Here is a 19940-nt window from a genome sequence, read left to right on the forward strand (position 1 = left end):
ATTGTATTTGTAGACCTCAGAATGTAGCCAGAATTCTCTCTCTGAAGACCTAGTTAAGGTGTCTACTGGTGTTAGCACATGTGTACTTGATGCACTGATGTAATAATGAGCTCAGGTTTATATGCCTCAGAGTATGATATTTCTCATACAGGTTTCTGTACTGGTGGGGGGTTTTAAAGAGAAGCAAAGGTGGGAAGTGAGCTCGTCTAGGTGTCACGCTCAGCAATCAATTGTAGCAAAGCACCCACATAGTACTTAGTACCTTATTCTCCGATGTTCCTCTTTCTCTTCCCTTCTCCAGTGTGAGTTATACCACTGGGTGGATCTGTTGGACCGCTTTGATGGAATCCTGGCAGATGCTGGACAAACAGTGGAGAATATGTCGTGGATGCTCGTATGTGATAGGCCGGAAAGAGAACAACTGAAAATGCTTCTCTTGGCTGTGTTGAACTTCACAGCCTTGCTCATTGAGTACAGCTTTTCCCGGCATCTGTACAGTTCCATAGAGGTAGGAGAGGTTCAGGCCTATGTGATCTCTTCATGTCCAGAGATAAAGAAATTGCTATTTCTTTCTGATAATTGCTTCTTTCCTTTTCATTATGGAGGTCTGGGGTTTTCGGTGTCAAAGACGATGATGTTTTTTGGATATAGATACCCTTCACAGGTTGCTGGGAAGGTTCTTTATTGTCACCTTCACTCTGCCTTTCCAGATTCAAGAAATTAATGAGAATGTAATACATGTATTGAAGTATTCTTGGGAATTTGCAAAAATTGATCTTTGTTCCAGGTTATTAGAACATTACTCATTGCCCAAATGACCTGTTAGGTTTATTTTCCCAAGTCTTTGGTAAAGAAATAGGATCAGAATTGAAAGGAAATGGCTTGGGAAAAGTGGAATAACTGAACTAAAGTATAGCACCCACGGTTTTAAGTGAGGAACGGATAAGCAGTCTGTTAAAGATAAAATAGATTAGTTGCAAAAGGAACTACATAGCCTTCAGGATTATCAGCAACCAGAAATACCTAGGTTTCTTGCCAACTAAGTGACATAATGATTTTAACACTGACCAAATGCTTCAATATATTGATGAACTTTGATTTTATTAAAAAATCTAGTCACTTTTGGGTTACTGTTACATACACTATACTGTAACAGTCATAAATGCCACCAGCTGTTGTTGCTATCTTTAGCTTCTATATGGAGGACCCTGCATTTTAATTAGTTCCAATTTTATATTTGTCAAAGGATACAGAAGGAGCATAAAATTACCTCTTTCACAATACTTTTAGTCTAGTTGGAGACTTAATGTTCTTAAGTTCCACTTTGTATTAAAATATCACATTTGTCTCTTTTGTAATCTGTTTTTTCCCATGGGGACACCTGTGCAATTTTGAGCTGCTGCTCACTTTTTTCTTTTTTTTAAAAAAACTTGGACTTTCTGGCTTGCTGCCAGATTATAAGCTGCTTGGGGACAAGGTTGCATGTTGTAGGTGCTCAAATATTCATAAATAGTTTTTTGTATTAAACTTCTTGATAGCTTTGTGTATATGAACAAATCTATTACTACATAGGCATTTTAAGTTTTCAAGGCCTAGTGTGCCCGATACCATAATCTTGCCCTTTTTGTTCCCTGTAGCATTTGACAACTTTATTGGCTTCCTCTGATATGCAAGTGGTGCTGGCAGTCCTTAATCTTCTCTATGTATTTAGCAAAAGATCAAACTATATCACACGCCTTGGATCTGACAAGAGAACCCCACTGCTAACCCGGCTACAACACTTGGCAGAGGTGAGTCATGGGTAAAGAGTGGAAGAGCACAAAAATTGGACCATATAGTTCCTTTTCACAGGTGTTTTTTACATTGTCAAAATGGATTACTATCCCTAAGTTTACTGGCCTAATTGAATAGAATTATGGGGGCCCCTTAACTAAGTTCCCCCCAAAACCTAAGAAGTATTCTCAATTGTTACGGAGCAATTTTGAGGGATTTCATGAATCTCTACTCACAAAGCAGAATCACTCTGTTCAAAAATGGCAACAGCTTTTCTAGAAAGAAAGTTCATAATCAGATTCTACTTAGGAAGGAAGTAGGGTGCGATCTGGATTTGAGTCTTGTCCCTGCTTATTAGCTCTGATACCAGTTCTCTCTGGGAATTTAGTATATCTACCTTAAGAGTAGTTTCAGAATAAAATGAAATGTAGGGTACTTAGTGCTACGCTCAGTAATTGGTTTGTGATGGTAGTAATTATAATTGAAGGCAAAAAAAAAAAAAAAACCACTCTCATATAAAAGTAACTCAACCAAGCTATTGTCCAGTGTTCCTAGAGACAAATTGATCATATGTACTTAGGGTTTGAGAGAGGTAGAAAGCTTTGCTAGAAAGCTTTCTTAGAAGAAAATTGAGGGGTGCCTGGTGGTTCAGTCAGTTAAGCAACTGCCTTCAGCTCAGGTCATGATCCCAGGGTCCTGGGATCGAACCCCACATACTCCCTGCTCAGCAGGGAGCCTGTTTTTCCCTCTCCCTCTACCTGCCACTCCCCCTGCTTGTGGCTCTCTCTCTCAAATAAATCTTTAAAAAAAAAAAAAGAAAGTTGGTAAGGCTGACTTTTTAAAAGCCAATTAATGATTACATCATAAATAATATAACTCAAGTTTCAGGCTATTTTTAGGTACATGATTCCTTAAAAATCTTCCCCCCCCCAAAAAAAATCTATTTATTTATTTTAGAGAGGGAGAGAGAGCCAGGGGTGGGGGGTGGAGGAGCAGAGGCAGAAGAGAGAGTCTCAAGCATACTCCACACTGAGTGCAGAGCCCAACGCAGGGCTCAATCTCACGACCCTGAGATCACAACCTGAGCTGAAACCAAGAGTTGGATGCTCAACCTAGGCACCCCTCCTTAAAAATCATTTTTGAATGATATAATATATAACATGTATTGTGAAAATTCTGGGACATACAGAAAAGTATAAAGAGAATATTAATCACCTTTAATTCATCCAGATGGAGCTTCCTTCAAAATTTGAGTATATTTTCTAATTGTATTTGCAAATATGTATATACAGATATGCGACCTATTCTGTTAACATAATTTTCTCATGTTATTAAAAAATGTAAGACAGTTCAGTATTGGCTCTCCAAGTAACAGTACGAGGAAAAAGAAGCCATATTTCAATAGATGCTTCAAAAGCATTGGATAAAATTCAGCACATTAATTAAAACTAATATAAACTCTTAGAAAGCTAGGAAGACAAAATTTAAATTTATAAATCATCTACCGGAAGTCATAATGGAAAAACTGAAGCATCTCCATTGAATTCAAAAGTCACACAAAAATGCTATTACTTTTGCCACTTAAAATTATAGTAGAGGTCCTAACAAATACAAGAGAAAAGGAAGAAATGAAGGATACATATTAAAAGAGAAAACTTGGGCGCCTGTGGCTCAGTCAGTTACGTGTCTGCCTTCGGCTAAGGCATGATTCCAGGGTATTGGGATCCAGCCCCGCATCATGCTCCCTACTCAGCAGGGAGCCTGCTTCTCTCTCTTCCTCTGCCTTTCCCTCCGCTCGTGTGTGTTCTCTCTCTCAAACAAATAAAGTCTTAAAGAAAACTTATTACTATTTGAAGGTGATAGGATTGAGGCTTTTGGATTTCTGGGGAGACAGTATAAAATTATTAGAACTAATAAAAGTATAGTGAGGTAGCCAAGTAAATGATCACTATACAGAAACAAATATTTCCTCTATACATTAGTAATAACCAGTTAGATGATTAGAAAAAAGACCCTATTCACGGTATCAACGAGTACATTAAAATAAGCCATAATGGGTAAAACCATACATTAAGAGAAGGTAATGGAGAAGGTTATATTGTGATTTACTGGTAGTGAAGGAACTCTTAAAAAACCCAAAGCATAAACCTTATCGTAAAAATTTAAATTTGATAATACAAAATTAAGACTTCCCTTTCATTGAAAAACATCGTAACTCACTGCAGTATAGGCACTCACATCGGAATGTAAATCAGCACACTGCTTCCTTGAACAAGAAAAACATCAGTTGGAATAAACAGTGTACTTACTGATATGGTTGACTAACATTCTGGTGCAAACTCATTTTGTCATGGACCAATACCACATTCGAACAATTGGTGGAATATCAGCTGGCCTGTGTACAACAATAAAACTTAACAGAGTAGTGATAGGTGGATAAGTGTTTAGCCATGTTTTAAAACTGTCAGGGGTGTTGTGCCGCGGTGGCACAGTCAGTTGAGCGTCCGACTCTTGGGTTTGGTTTAGGTTGTGATCTCAGGGTCATGGGATCGAGCCCCATGTTGGGCTCCGCACTCAGTGTGGAGTCTGCATGAGACACTCTCTCTCTCCCTCTGTCCCTTTCCCCCTAAAATAAATAAATAAATCTTTTTTAAAAACTGTCAAGGGACTCTGTCATTGTAGTATATTTAAGGAACACCTCCAAATTAACCAGGATAAACAAAGGCTATGGATAGATCATTCACAGACCAGGGAATTCAGCACATTAATAGATGTTGAAACTCAGTAATTAGAGAAATACAGCTTATAAAACTATCAGATTAACAAATTAGAAAACTATGTAATGGTAAGTGTTAGCAAGCATGTGAGGCTATAGGAACTCTTGACTGGTACTCCTGGGTATATATCCCAAAGATGATTTCACATTATTCCATAAGGTAACATCTGGGAAAATACTGCATCATTGTGGCAGTTAGTAGATTGGATAAGTAAAATGTGCTGCATGCATATTATGGAATATGTAGCAGTTAGAAGCAGTGAACCAAATAGTACATGTAGCAACATCAGTAGCTTTTAAAAATAATGCTGGGGGGTGGTTAAAAATGTTTATTGCTCAGTACCATTTCTGAAACTTAAAAATGTACACACAGAGCAACATAAAATTTTGAAAAAAATTATAGATACAAGAAGTGAAAAGTGTTGCCTTTGGCAAGGAGAAAGGAATGTGAATGGGCAATAATCAGACAGATGGTTTACATAAATAAGTAAAAGAAAATAAAGGTAACCAGCAGTATTTAAGATCTGTTAGAACAAAACTAAACCTTTATTTACAGATTAAAAGATGATCTAAATTTGTGAGCAGAGACAGATGATACCATTTTTTGCATGGGAAGACACAATATAGTAGAAGCCCTCTTTGATCAAATTAGGGTCAATAGTTGTTAGGTTAGTTATTGTAAAAATGTTAAAGCAGATCTTTTTAAAAATGTCATTACTACATACCACTTTTTTAAAAGATTTTATTTTTAGAGAGGAGGAGTGTGAGCCCGGGGGTTGGGGTGTAAAGGGGGCAGAGGGAGGGAGAATCTCAGGCAGACTCCAGACTGAGCGCAGAGCCCATGACTCTGAAATCATGACCTGAGCCAAAACCAAGAGTCTGACGCTTAACTGACTAGCCACTTAGGCGCCCCAATACATACCACTTTTTAAAAAACTGAAACACAAATGTCAATTCTTTTCCTATCTTTCTAATGTAAGGCCACAGACACTACTTTGAGTCAGAAATAGTCTGTTCTCTTACTTACATAAACTACAACTATCATCTCTGATTTCTTTAAAGTAGAGCAACAACGGTGTAAAGACTTCAGTTTGTAAAGGAACCTGAATACAGAATTAGAAATTTTTATAATTTATCCCGAATCTCTTTTCCCTAATTTAACACTTTTTATTTTAACATCTTGCCTTTTTAGCCTTTGCCAAACATTCAGATTAGTTTTTATAAAAATAGTTCCCTTTTCAGTTTAAATCATTGTTCTATATAATATTTTAACTTACTTATAATATATACAACTGACATAAATGAGTTTAGAGACAAACACCTGGCTTGGTACACATACAGATAACTGGTGGGAGCAAAAGAGTGATTGCAAGCATGCGTTATTCAATATGTTTTAAGTTTTTTTAATTGGCATAGGAATAGACAAATATGTCTGCAGAATGAAATAGTAAGCATCGTGTTGTTTATAAAGAAAAATGGGACAATTGACTATTTGAGGGAAAAATGTGTTTAGATCATTTCTTTACACTATTCACATAATCCTACAAACATATTTAGAAGTAAACATAGGCAGCTCTTTAACATCTTTCATGAGGAAGGATTTCCTAAGTCAGGAAACCTATAAGCCATTTTAAAAATTGACAGATTTTATGTAAAAATAATAGTTATAAAGAAAAGGCAGATGACTTCTTAAACTGGGAAAAAGTATTTGCACTGTGTACAACAAAGGAGTAACACGTTATGTAAACAGCTTTTACAAATCCTTAAAAATGTAAATAACCCAGTAAGAAAACGTCAAAAGTATGTGGACAGATAATTCATAAAGGAATATGAAATAATTTTTAAACTTGGTCAAGAAAACATGAAAAGATTACACTAGGAATAATGGGGAAATGTACATTATGTGAGATCATTTTTTACCATTAGATTGTCAATATTATCTACAATTGGCTAGGTTGTGGGGAAACAGGTACTTACAAACTGTTGGTGTAAAAATGCCCTGCTGTAGGGTTATTTGGCCGCACCTTTAATTTTAAAATGTATACATTTTATTTCATCCAGTAGTTCTAATTTAAGGAAATTATGTTAGAAATATATTCAAGTGTGCATAAAAATTATGCTTAAGTATTCTCACTGCACCACATTGTTTGGAAAAAAATTTTGAAATATCATATTTAACAAGGCATAAGCCTATGTATGACCCTAAAAGAGCTCCTCGATGAAAGGATCTCAGCAAGAAAAGTTAGTTGAAGATCCCCATTTATGGTTTTTTAGAAGTCCAAAAGTAAAACTATATTAATGAAGTACAGAAAGTTACATATCTTAATTGTAAGCTTAGAGAATTGAATTGGGGGAAAAGATGATGGGTGAGTTTCACTTTTTATATTCTCTACTTTAAATGTTTTATAGCTATAATGTATTATATATTTTATAATTAAATGTGAGAATTTGTAATGACTTTGTAGATGTATTTTTAATGACTGTAACATTCCATTGTTTGTGCTATAGTTGTTACCTGATTTAATACCTACTATATGTAATCCCCTTAATACTCTGAGAGTAGGAATTCTTACCCTCATTTTACAGATGAAGAGTATGATATTAAGCAAGGTGAAGTGATTTGCTTATAATTCCCATAATCAGGCAGTGATTTGGGGTTTGAAACCTGATCTATTTGCTTATATGAGCCATAACCTTTCTAGCCATATTGAATGGTTTTCAGATTTCAGAACAAGGTTTACATTTAGAGATGGAAGAAGAGTACTCTAGTAAATTTGGTGTTTTGTGTAGAGCCATAACAGCACCTATCAGAATTAATATTTTGTTGGATCATAGCACCCCACTTTGAGGTTATTTGATTATCTATACTGTAACAAGAGTTGTTACAGTATACAGTATACTGTACTGTTACATGAATATGGTTTCTCTGAAAATAATTTATTGTACTGCATTCACTTTTCATCTTATGATACGATAAAATGCCTATGTGATGAAGTGAGGTGAACGACTAGGCATTGTCATGTAGTCATCATGATACAGCCTTGGTCTGCTTTTGGACCATCTGACAATATGTCAGGAGGATCATCTTTCAGACTGCTGTTGACTGTGGGTAACTAAAACCATAGAAAGCGTTTTGGACTCCTTTTACCTTGTATGACACTTGTGCTCCCTTTTTCCTCTGAATTGGGCTAACATAAAGACTGTAGATGGAAGGTTGACTTTTAAGTCCCAGACAATTTACAATCTTGATGGGTGCAGTACATTGCAGCTTTTGTTACTATATTATGTGCTTGATGCTTTGTTATTACAAATAAGAGCATCTTAAGGTTTTCAAGGGATAAGACATAATATGCTAGGTGTTTAGTAGTGGTAACTACAATTACTCAAACTCTCTTATTAAAATTTTAAAACTTAATTTTTCTCAAAAATGTAACTTGTCGACGTGGGTTGCTTTCTCCTACATCTTCTTTTGAAATGTGACAGTTCTTATAACAGTGGTCTTCAATAGACATTTTGGTTCATGTCTCTTCGTTTTTTAGACTGCTTCCTGAATCTGAATTCTTTTTGTCATCCATGCCCTGTGCAACAATTACATGTATTCACTTGCATGTGGTTAAGAACTTGGGTTTAGAAGGATCTAATTCTGTCAACAGATCAAATTAATCTCAGTTTATATATCTGTAAATTGGGGATTATGGTATCTACCTCATAGTTTTTAGGTGTAAACTAAATGAGTCATAAAGTTCCTAGGTTTAATGCTGATCACATTGAAAGCACATAATAAATGGAAGCTATCATTGAAGATGGTTGTCAGCACATAAACTACATGATAAATCCCTTTTATATTTACTTTATTTAAAAACTATATATACATTATTTTGCATAAATACATATTGCCACATGTTTGGGGTTTTTTTTGGTGTAGTCTTTTTTTCTCTTGGTCATCTTCCTACAACCTAAAATGTATCCTTGTGTATGTATTTTTATCTTTATATTATATTGACATGTTTAGGGTATTTTTGTCTTTGAATTACAGAGGCAGGACATTTTTGCATCTCAGTTTTCTTATTTAATGGTTTGTTAAAAATTCACTAAATCACTTGTATAACTATGTCATTGTTTTAATGGCTACATCATAATTCCATAGTTTGAATGTTCCATAATTTATTCAACTATTTCCCTATTAATGCATATTCTTTTTTTCCTATTATGAACAATGATTGCTACGTTAAGCAGTCTTATATATATGCCCTTACTTATTGGTAATTTTGATTCTGTGTAAGAGTCCCAGTAATCTCCATCTTACTTTAATTGGCCCTTACCTGATGAATAATGAATTTGAGCATCTTTTCATGTTTGGCTATTAGGATTTGCTCTTGTGGATTGTCTGTTCATTTGCCCGTTTTTCTCTTGGTTTAGTGTTTTTCTATAAAAGCTCTGTTGGAGATATTAGCCCTTTGTCTCTGTTTAAAGTATTTTCCCCCAAATCTTTGTGATGTTTTTATTTATTGTGTTTATGTACATATTTTCAAAAAATGGTTCAAAAAAAGGTAAATGGCTTCTAGAAAAAATGTTGAACATCATGTTTTGATCTTCATGAAAAATGACTTTTTATGTGTATCTTTTCTCATGATAGTTTTTTAGTGACTCCCTTAACCCAGTGATGTGGGCCAGTTGTGAATATGAGTAGTGGTTGGTTAACTGCAAATGTAGAGAAAGTTCTCCAAGACTTATTGAATTGTTAAAAGCCCGTTGGTTTGTTGTTGTTGTTTTATTATTTTTTTAAAGATTTTATTTATTTGAGAGAGCATGAGAGGGGGTAGGGTCATAGGGAGAAGCAGACCCCCCCCCCCCAGCTGAGCAGGGAGCCCGATGTGGGACTCTATCCTGGGACTCCAGCATCATGACCCGAGCCGAAGGCAGTGGCTTAACCAACTGAGCCACCCAGGTGCCCTAAATTGAATTTTTAGTTAACATACAGTGTATTATCAGTTTCAGGGGTAGAATTTAGTGATTCATCAGTTGCGTATAACACCCAGTGCTTATTACTTCAAGTGCCCTCCTTAATGCTGATTGCCCAATTACCCCATCCCACCACCCACCTCCCCACCAGCAGCCCTCAGTTTGTTTACTATAGTTAAGAGTCTCTCATGGTTTGCCTCCCTCTCTGTTTTTATCTTATTTTATTTTTCCTTCCCTTCCCCTATGTTCATCTGTTTTGTTTCTTGAATTCCACATATGAGTGAAATCATATGGTGTTTGTCTTTCTGTGACTGACTTATTTCGCTTAGCATAATACTCTCTAGTTTCATCCACATCTTGCAAATGGCAATATTTCATTCTTTTTAATGGCTAATATTCCAGTATATATATGTACCACAACTTCTTCACCCATTCATCTGTTGATGGACATCTGGGCTCTTTCCATAGTTTGGCTATTGTAGACATTGCCGCTATAAACATTGGGGTGCAGATGCCCCTCCAGATCACAACGTTTGTTTCCTTTGGGTAAATACCTAGTAGTGCAATTGCTGGATGGGAGGATAGCTCTATTTTTAATGTCTTGAGGAACCTCCATACTGTTTTCCAGAGTGGTTACACCAATTTGCATTCCCACCAACAGTGTAAGAGGGTTCCCCTTTCTCTGCATCCTTGCCAACATCTCTTTTTTCCTGAGTTGTTCATTTGAGCCATTCTGACAGGTGTGAGGTGGTGTCTCATAATGGTTTTGATTTGTATTTCCCTGATGCTGAGTGATGTTGAGCATTTCTTCATGTGTCTGTTAGCTATTTGTATGTCGTCTTTGGAGAAATGTCTGTTCATGTCTTCTGTCCATTTCTTGACTAGATTTTTTGTTCTTTGGGTGTTGAGTCTGATAAGGTTTTTTTTTTAAGATTTTATTTATTTATTTGAGAGAGAGCACATGGCGGGGGAGGGTCAGAAGGAGAAGCAGACTCCCCACTGAGCAGGGAGCCCAATGTGGGACTCGATCCTGGGACTCCAGGATCATGACCTGAGCCCAAGGCAGTTGCCTAACCAACTGAGCCACCCAGGCACCCCAATTCTGATAAGTTTTTTTTTTAAGATTTTATTATTTGGGGTGCCTGGGTGGCTCAGTCGGTTAAGCGTCTGCCTTCGGCTCGGGTCATGATCCCAGGGTCCTAGGATTGAGCCCCAAATCCAGCTCAGTGGGGAGCCTGCTTCTCCCTCTCCCTCTGTCTGCTGCTCCCCCTGCTCGTGCTCTCTCTCTCTCTCTCTGTGTCAAATAAAATCTTTAAAAATAAAAAAAAATTAAGATTTTATTTATTTATTTGAGAGAAAGAGCACAAAGAGGGGAGGGGCAGAGGGAGAGGGTGAAGCAGGTTCCCAGCTAAGCAGGGAATCTGGTGCGGGGCTCAATCCCAAGACCCTGGGATTATGACCTGAGCCTTAGCAGACGCTTAACTGACTGAGCCACTCAGGTGCCCTGAGTTTGATAAGTTCTTTATAGATTTTGGATACTAGCCCTTTCTCTGTCATTTGTGAATATCTTCTCCTGTTCCGTAGGTTGCCTTTTAGTTTTGTTGATTGTTTCCTTTGCTGTGTAAAAGCTTTTTATCCCAGTAGTTCATTTTTGCTTTTGTTTCCCTTGCCTTTGGAGATGTGTCTAACAAGAAGTTGCTGTCGCCAAAGTCAAAGAGGTTGCTGCCTGTATTCTCCTCTAGGATTTTGATGGATTCCTGTCTCACATTTAGGTCTTTCATCCATTTTGAGCCAGTTGGTTTTGTGAAGGTCTAGTACACTGGTTCTCAAACTGGAGCATGTATGAGTAATTTTATTATTGGTCTCCCTCCCCTGTTCACACCCCTTTACCTCCTTCCCCCTCCCGTTTCTGATTCAGTAGGCCTGGGACAAGGCCGGATAATGTGCATTGTTGTTGGTTTTTTTTTTTTTTTTTAAGATTTGATTTATTTATTTGAGAGAGCGAGTGAACACAAGCAGGGGGCGGGGAGAGGGAGAAGCAGACTCCCGGCTGAGCAGGGAGCCCAACGTGGGCCTCAATCCCAGGACCCCGGGATCAGGACCTGAGCCGAAGGCAAACGTTTAACCAACTGAGCCACCCAGGTGCCCCAATAATGTGCGTTGTTAACAAATTTCTGGGTGATACTAAGGCTGCTGGTCCAGGGACCACACTTTATAAACCACTGGTCTAGTCTATCCTATTATGTAAAGTTATGAAATCTTACTGAATTCTTACAGTTCCATGTCAAAGAACATCAAGCCTTTCTCCTGATGTCTGAATACTTACTCTTTAGCAAATCCCATCTAGTGAGGTGGGGTCAAATATGCCTCTATGGCATGGATGGTAAAATATTTATTGGGTGTCTGCTTAATTGCTAGAATCATGATAACACTACAAGGTAGGTGAGGATAGTGAGATTCAGAAGTTATATTATTTTTGGGAAAAGCCTTTGGGCTCTTAGCCTCTGATGAAGTGTAAAATGTATTATTTGCTGTTACTGTCTTAGATGTTAGGGGTTGCTATATAGCTTGGTTTTTATTCCAAACCTGGGTGTGTCAGTCAGAGATGCAGCTCTTGAATCCACACCCAAACCTTCCAGTTGATACCATTTAAGAAATATATGACCAACCCTGTGCTGGATGTAGTACAAAACATGTTCTTTTCTTTATAAAGCTTACATAGTAGTTGAGAAAGCAGATATATGTGCATAATAAAAAGGACAAAGAACTAGTTATTCTGAGTAGTCCTAATAAATAGCCTAGAATCTCAAACATTCCATAGATTTACCTTGTTGGCTGCAAAAGAAACTTTTCTTCATAATAAAAATATGTGCTCAGTACATATTTAGAATTTAGAAATTCTAAAAATTTAGAAATGTACAGAAGATAATTTATCATGACCATGTGTCTAAGCATTTTGGTAGATTTTCTTCGTCTTTGTTTTATGCATATTTCTTTACATGACTGAACACATAGTATATATAATTTTATGATTTTAATGTACTAGCATTAGTGTTTTCCCCAATTAACTTTGCATAATTTTGTAAGAAATGTTTCTTTGTGTTTAGTATAATGGTAATATCATAAATGTCACAGTGTCACAGACTTTCATGGATCAGTTTTGGTTTGGCACATGGTTTTTTAAGGATTCCAGTTTAGCACACCTCTCTAGTCATTGGTGCTCTATTTTTATCAGATTACAAAAGATGGAAAGATTTTTCTGGTGACAGATAATAGAAGTATGCTAAAACAATTAGTTGTGACAACAGAAGAAACAAAAGAAACAATTGTAAAGGTGTACAGCCTTTCAAGCTTATTCTGCCTTGCAGGTTCAGATCCTTGGTTTGATCCTCAGTCTCATTCTTGGTCTCTTCTATGTGGCATCAAATGTTTGTACCCTTTATCCTCATGGTTATCAGCAAATTCCATGTTTCTTCACCAGAAGTCCTGGGAATAGCCAAGAAAATAGAAAATGTAACGAGGAAGTATTTTTCTTACTGGGTATTAAACTTTTTAAATAAAGCTGTAGGAGTTAAAGTAGCATGGTAGTAACAGTGGAATTCAGTTGAACATTTACACAAACAGATCCAACATGTAGGAGTTGAATTTATAATAAGGACAACATTTCACATTAACAGAAAAAGGAATTATTCAATGAATAATATTATATAAGAACTGGCTAACTGGGGCAATTAAATTAGATTCTACCTCATCAAAGTAAAATTAAGATGTATTAAAAAGTTGAGTGTTGAACGCATGAAGCTAAAAGCATTCAAAGAAAGTATAACTACGTGTTCTTATGTTGTTTGGGGTGGGCAGTCATTTGGGGAATGAAACCAATACCATCAGAGAAGAAATTGATATTAAAATAATGGCATTATGCCTTTTGTAAGTGAATATTTTAAATACTCTGAAGTTATGCCATCATATTACCTCCATTTACAGAACATTTCTCATTGTTTGGGTTATTTTTCAGTGTTTTTCTATTGTAAATAATGCCACAGTGAATATCTTTAATGCATCAATATTTGGTAACAAATGCTTTTATTAAGTTCTTAATGTTGGACCTTGTAATTTACACATTCTTGTCTCATTTAATCATCAAAAAGATGCTGTAAGCATCATTTTCTCAATTTTATACCTAAGCTCAATTTTGAGATAAGTCAAAAAAATTGAGTAGCTTGATCCAGCTGTTGAAGATGAACATAATAGCCAGCTGCCTTAAATCTTTCCCTTTTCACTGGTTCCTCCTATCTGTATGTACATTTGAAAAAGAGCAAGGGAAAGCAAGAACATACTTTTTTTTTTTTTTTTTTTGGTCAGTCTAGGTAAAGGCATGTCTATTTTTGTTCTTTTTTTTTTTTTTCCCAAAGAACCAAATTTGGTTTACTTGATTATATCTCTGTTTTCTGTTTTATTTATCTCTGCTCTAATTATTATCATTTCCTTCTTTCTGTTTGCTTTGGGTCTGGTTTGCTCTTTTTTCCCTAGTTCCTTAAGGTAGAAAGTTAGGTTACTGATTTTAGATCTTTCTTTTTTTGAAGGTAGGTAATTACAGCTGTGAATTTCCCTGTAAGCATTGCTTTCAGCGAATCCTATAAGTTTTAGTATGTCATATTTTTATTTTCATTCATCTTGGGGAATTTTCTAATTTCCGTTGTGATTTCTTCTTTTACCCATTGGTTGTTAGGAGTGTGTTGTTTAATTTTTACATGTTTGTGAATTTTCCAGATTTCCTTCTGTTTTGGATTTCTAATTTCTTTCCATTGTCTTGGAGAAGATAACTTTGTATGGTTTTATTCTTTTTAAATTTCTTGAAGTTTGTTTTGTGGCCTAACATATGGTCTTATCTGGGAGAATGTTTTATACGTACTTTAGAAGAATGTGTATTCTGCTGTTGTTGGGTGGATTGTTATGTATATTTATCTGTTAGGTCTAGTTGATTTAATGTTCTTCTATTTCCTTGTTTATCTTTTGTCTCTAATTATAAACATCTGCCCTTTGGATTAGACTAACAGTTGAGTAATGAAGAGTTAGTTTGAATTAATACTTAGTTTTAATAGTACACAAAAACTTTGCTCCTGTATAGCTCTGTTCCCCCCATTTTGTGTTGTTGCCACAAATTACATCTTTATACATTGTGTGCCCATCAGTATAGATGTATAGTTACTGTTTTATATGGTTGTCTTTTAAAACACAGAAAATGAGGGGTTATAAAACTAAAAATATATTAATACTGACTTTTATAATTTACCTATGTAGCTACATTACTGTTTTTTTATTTCTTCATATGGAGTCAAGTTACTGTCTTGTGCCCTTTCATTTCAACCTGAAGGACTCCAATTAGCATTTTTTGAATCATTGTACCAGCAATAAGGTCCCTCAGCTTTTATCTGGGAATTCTTAATTTCTCCTACATTTTTTTTTTTTTAAGATTTTATTTATTTATTTGAGAGAGAGAATGAGATAGAGAGATCATGAGGGTCAGAGGTTGAGAAGCAGACTCCCCGCTGAGCAGGGAGCCCGATGCGGGACTCGATCCCGGGACTCCAGGATCATGACCTGAGCCGAAGGCAGTCGCTTAACCAACTGAGCCACCCAGGCGCCCCTCTCCTACATTTTTTTTTTAAAGATTTTATTTATTTGACAGAGAGAGAGAGACAGTGAGAGAGGGAACACAAGCAGGGGGAGTGGGAGAGGGAAAAGTAGGCTTTCCGCTGAGCAGGGAGCCCGATGTGGGGCTCGATCCCAGGACTCTGGGATCATGACCTGAGCCTAAGGCAGACACTTAACGACTGAGCCACCCAGGTGCCCCATCTCCTACATTTTTGGAGGATAATTGCGTCAGATCCAGAATTTTTGATTGGCAATTCTTTTCTTCTAGCACTTTGAATATGTCTTCCCACTGTACCCTGACCTCCATGGTTTCTGATGAAAAATCAGCTATTGATCTTATTGTGGATCACTTGTACATAACAAGTTCTCTTGCTCTTGCTGCTTCAAGATTCCCTTGAATTGGATTTGTAGATCATGTCTTCGGTCAAAATTTGAGATGATTTGGCAATTATTTCTATAAATAATTTCTCTGTTCCCCTTTCTCCCCTCTTTCTGGGACTCTGATTATGCATATGTTGGTACACTTGATGGAGTCCCACATTATCTCTTAGACTTACTTTTAATTTTCCTTCTTTCTACTCTTCCAGCTGGGTGATCTCAATTAACCTAGCTTCAGATTTGTTGATTTTTTTTTCACCTTCCAATATTTACTTGCAAATATACTTGTCTCAGAATTTTTACGAAAGTAATTCATGTTTAGTGTTGTAAGTAAGAAAGTACATAAAATTGTAAAGAAGAAGTAACAGTCTTCAGTCACCATCATGTACAAAAAATAACTGATAGCATTGTGTTTCATATGCTGCTTTTCCCTCCACATAACCCATGGTATCTTGTCACAGCATTAAATATTTCTTTGAAAATGTAATTTTTAAAATAGAACTACCATGTGATCCAGTAATCATATAACTGGGTATTTACCCAAAGAATACAAAAACACAAATTCGAGAGGATATATGCACCACGTTAATTGCAGCATTATTTACAGTAGCCAGACTACAGCACCTGTCCATCGATAGATGAATGGATAAGCAATGGAATAATATTCAGCCATAAAAAGAATGAAATCTTGCCATTTGCATCAACATGGATGGACCTAGAGAGTATAATGCTAAGCAAAATAAGTCAGAGAAAGACAAATACCATATGATTTCACTCGTGTGGAATTTAAGAAACAAATGAACAAAGGGGAAAAGACAAACCAAAAACCAAACAGATGATTGCCTGAGGGGAGGTGGGGGGAGGTGGGTTTGAAATAGGTGAAGGGGATTAAGAGTACACTTCTTGATAAGAACAGAATAATATATGGAATTGTTGAATCACTGTATTGTACACCTGAAAATAATACTGTATGTTAACTATACTGGAATTAAAATAAAAATGAATAAATAAAATGTGTTGACTTAAAGATTTAAAAAATAATAAAGTTAAATTCGCTTTAGTACTTTTTAGGAAAAAAGAAAATGTAATTTTTAAAGACTAGACCATAGTCTTGGCTTCTAAACCACTTCCTGGTCCTCCTGAGTTTCCAGAACTGCCCTTCCATGTCTTCTTGGCTACTACCTCTTCCTGTGCTCAGCCTCTGAGTGTTAGAGTGGCTCAGGGCTCCACCCTGGGCTTTCTTATATAATTACTGCCTCAAAAATCTCTACTGGATATCTAATAGTTGTAATGTGTACAATATCAAACTTCTGACCTCTCCTCCCATTTGTTTCCCCTAGGCTTAGCCTATTCCATGTACCTGGTCCCTTTCCTTTCCTGGACAGTGCTAGGTACACTCTTCCTGCAGGACCTCTACACAGCTATGTTCCCAGTTGTCTCTATGGCTTGCTCCCTCATCTTTAAGTCTTAAGTACCACTGTCTCTGGAAGGTCTTCCCTAACATCCTGTTTTAAAATTGGAACACTGTCTACTCCTTGTCACCCTTTTTGCCTTTATTTTTCTTTATAGCACATATTACCATCTGATGTTCTGTATATTTAATTACATTAGTTGATTGATTCTTCTCCCTGCTTACATCTGCTGTTGAAACACTCAAAAAGTGAATATTTTCATTTCTGTTACTGTGCTTTACAGTGCTGTATTTTCTATTTGCTTCCTTTTTTATAATCTCTTCGTTGATATTTGATGAAACCATTCTCATGGTTTCCCTTAGTTCTTTGTGTATGATTTCCTTTAGCCCTTTGAGCGTATCTAAAATCAGTGATTTAAAGTCTTTGCCTGTTAAGTCCAATATCTGGATTTAGGAATAGTTTCTGTTTTTTTCTAGCTTTATTGAGATATAATTGATATATAACGTGTAAATTTAAGGTTTACAACATGTTGATTTGATACACTTAACATATTACAAAGTGATTACCACACTAGGATTATCACCTCACATAGTTATCATTCCTTTTTTGTGGTGAGAACATTTAATATTTACTCTGAGCAACTGATAAGTATATAATACAATATTGTTAACTGTAGTCACCATGCTGTACATTAGATCCCTAGATCTTATCATATAACTGGAAGTTTGTACCCTTTGACCAACATCTTCCCATTTCCCCCAAGCCCTAGCCCCTGGCAACCACCGTTCTGTTTCTGTGAGTTCAGCTTTTTTAAATTCCACATATAAGTGATATGATATAGTGATTGTCTTTCTCTATCTCACCTGACTTATTTCAATTAGTAGAATACCCTCAAGGTCCATCCATGTTGTCAGTAAAGGCTGGAATTCCTTCTTTCTCATGGCTGAATAATACTCGTGTGTGTGTGTGTGTGTGTGTGTCATCTTCTTCATCCATCCATCCATAGATGAACACTTAGTTTGTCACCATACGTTGTCTAGTGTGAATAATGTTGTAGTTAATAGGAGAGGGCAGATATCTCTTTGATGTCCTGGTACCATTTCCTTTGGATATATACCCAGAATTGGGATTGCTGGATCGTATAGTAGTTCTATTTTTAATTTTTTGAGGATAGCATTTTTCCATAGTAGCTATACCAATTTACATCCCCACCAGCAGTGCACAAGGGTCTCCTTTTCTCCACATCTTAGCCAGTACTTGTTATCTCTTGTCTTTTTGATAATAGTCTAGATTCTAACAGATATGAGGCAATATCTCATGGTGGTTATGATTTGCATTTCCCTGATGATTAGTGATACTGAACGCTATTTCGTATACCTGTTGGCCATTTATATGTCTTATTTGGGAAAATGTCTACTTAACTCCTCTGCCCTTTTTTTAAATCATTTTTTGTGTGTATTACTGAGTTGTAGGAATTCTTTTACTGTTCTCTCACTTGTTTTTGCCATTGTTGCTTGTACTTTTGGTATCCAAAAAAAGTACCAAGACCAGTGTCAAGGAGCTTTTACTGTTTTCTTTTAGTAGTTTTACAGTTTCTGGTCTCATGTTGAAGTCTTTAATCCATTTCAAGTTCAATTTTTTGAGTGGTAAAAGAAAGTCCATTTTCATTTTTCTGCATTTTGTTACCCAGTTTTCCCAGCACCATTTATCAAAGAGTCTGCTTTCCCCATTGATTATTCTTGGCTCCCTTTTAAATATTAGTTGACCATATATGTGAGGGTTTATTTCTGGGCTCTTGATTCTGTTCTGTTGGTGTAATTTGTCTGTGTTTATGTCAATACCGTACTGTTTTTATTACTCTAGCTTTGTAATGTTTGAAATCAGGAAGTGTGATGCCTCTAGCTTTGCTGTTCCTTCTCAAGATTGCGTTAGCTATTTGGGGTCTTTTGTGGTTCCATAAATTTGAGGATTTTTTTTCCTATTTCTCTGAAAAAAATGTCATTGGAATTTTAAATAGCAATTACATGAATCTGTAGATGGCCCTTGGATTGTATGGACATTTTAACAATATTCTTGTGATTCATGAACACAGGATATCTTTCCATTTGTGTCTTTAATTTCTTTCATCAGTGTTTTATAGTTTTCAATGTACAGGTCTTTCACCTTGGTTAAATTTATTGCTAAGTATTTTACTGTTTCTGGTGCTACTATAAATGGGATTGTTTTCTTTTTTTAACTTTTTTTGAGAGAGAGCAGGAAGGGTGGGGTGGGGAGGGGCAGAGGGAGTGGGAGAGAGAGAATCCTAAGCAGTCTACACACACCCAGCACGGAGCCGCCCTAGGGCTCAGTCTCACAACCCTGAGAATCATGACCTGAGCTGAAATTAAGAGCTGGACGTTTAACCAGCTGAGCCACTCAAGCACCCCAGGATTTTTTAATTTCTTTTTCATATAGTTTATTGTTAATGTATAGAAATGTGACTGATTTAGTTCTAACAGTTTTTTGGTGGGGTTTTTAGGGTTTTTTTTAATACATAAGATAATATCATTTGTAAATGAAGACAGTTTTACCTCTTTCTCAAGTGGATGCCTTTTATTTTTTTTCTTGCCTAATTGTTCTGGCTAGGACTTCCAGTATTATATTGAATAGGAGTGTTAAGAGTGTGTACCCTTGTCTTGTTCAGGATCTTAGAGGGAGGGAGAGCTTTCATCTTTTCACCATTTGAGTATGATGTTAGCGATGGACTTGTCACATATGGCCTTTATTAAAACGTTGAGCTGTGTTCCTTCTATACCTCATTTTTGAGTTTTTATCCTGAAAGGATATTGACTTTTTGTCAAATGTTTTTTCAGCATCTATTGACATCATATGATTTTTGTCTTTAACTCTATTAATGTGTTATATCATATTTATTGGCTTGTATATGTTGAACAATGATTGCATCTCAAGGATTAATCCCACTTGATAATTGTGTATGATCATTT

The 19940-nt window shown here is 36.2% G+C and overlaps 1 protein-coding gene across 9 annotated transcripts in view; it reads left to right on the plus strand.

Moving 5' to 3' along the window:
- HUWE1 (HECT, UBA and WWE domain containing E3 ubiquitin protein ligase 1) overlaps positions 1-19940 on the plus strand; it is a 162845-nt gene that overhangs the window by 37144 nt on the left and 105761 nt on the right. For all 9 annotated transcript variants that reach the window (XM_032398210.1, XM_032398204.1, XM_032398211.1 and 6 more), the window contains 2 exons: positions 302-508; positions 1638-1790. In XM_032398210.1, the coding sequence (XP_032254101.1) occupies positions 302-508; positions 1638-1790 (360 nt within the window). The remainder of the gene's footprint in view (positions 1-301; positions 509-1637; positions 1791-19940) is intronic.

This window comes from Phoca vitulina, unplaced genomic scaffold, assembly GCF_004348235.1.
Source record: "Phoca vitulina isolate PV1807 unplaced genomic scaffold, GSC_HSeal_1.0 scaffold111, whole genome shotgun sequence".
NCBI classification, from domain to species: Eukaryota; Metazoa; Chordata; class Mammalia; order Carnivora; family Phocidae; genus Phoca; species Phoca vitulina.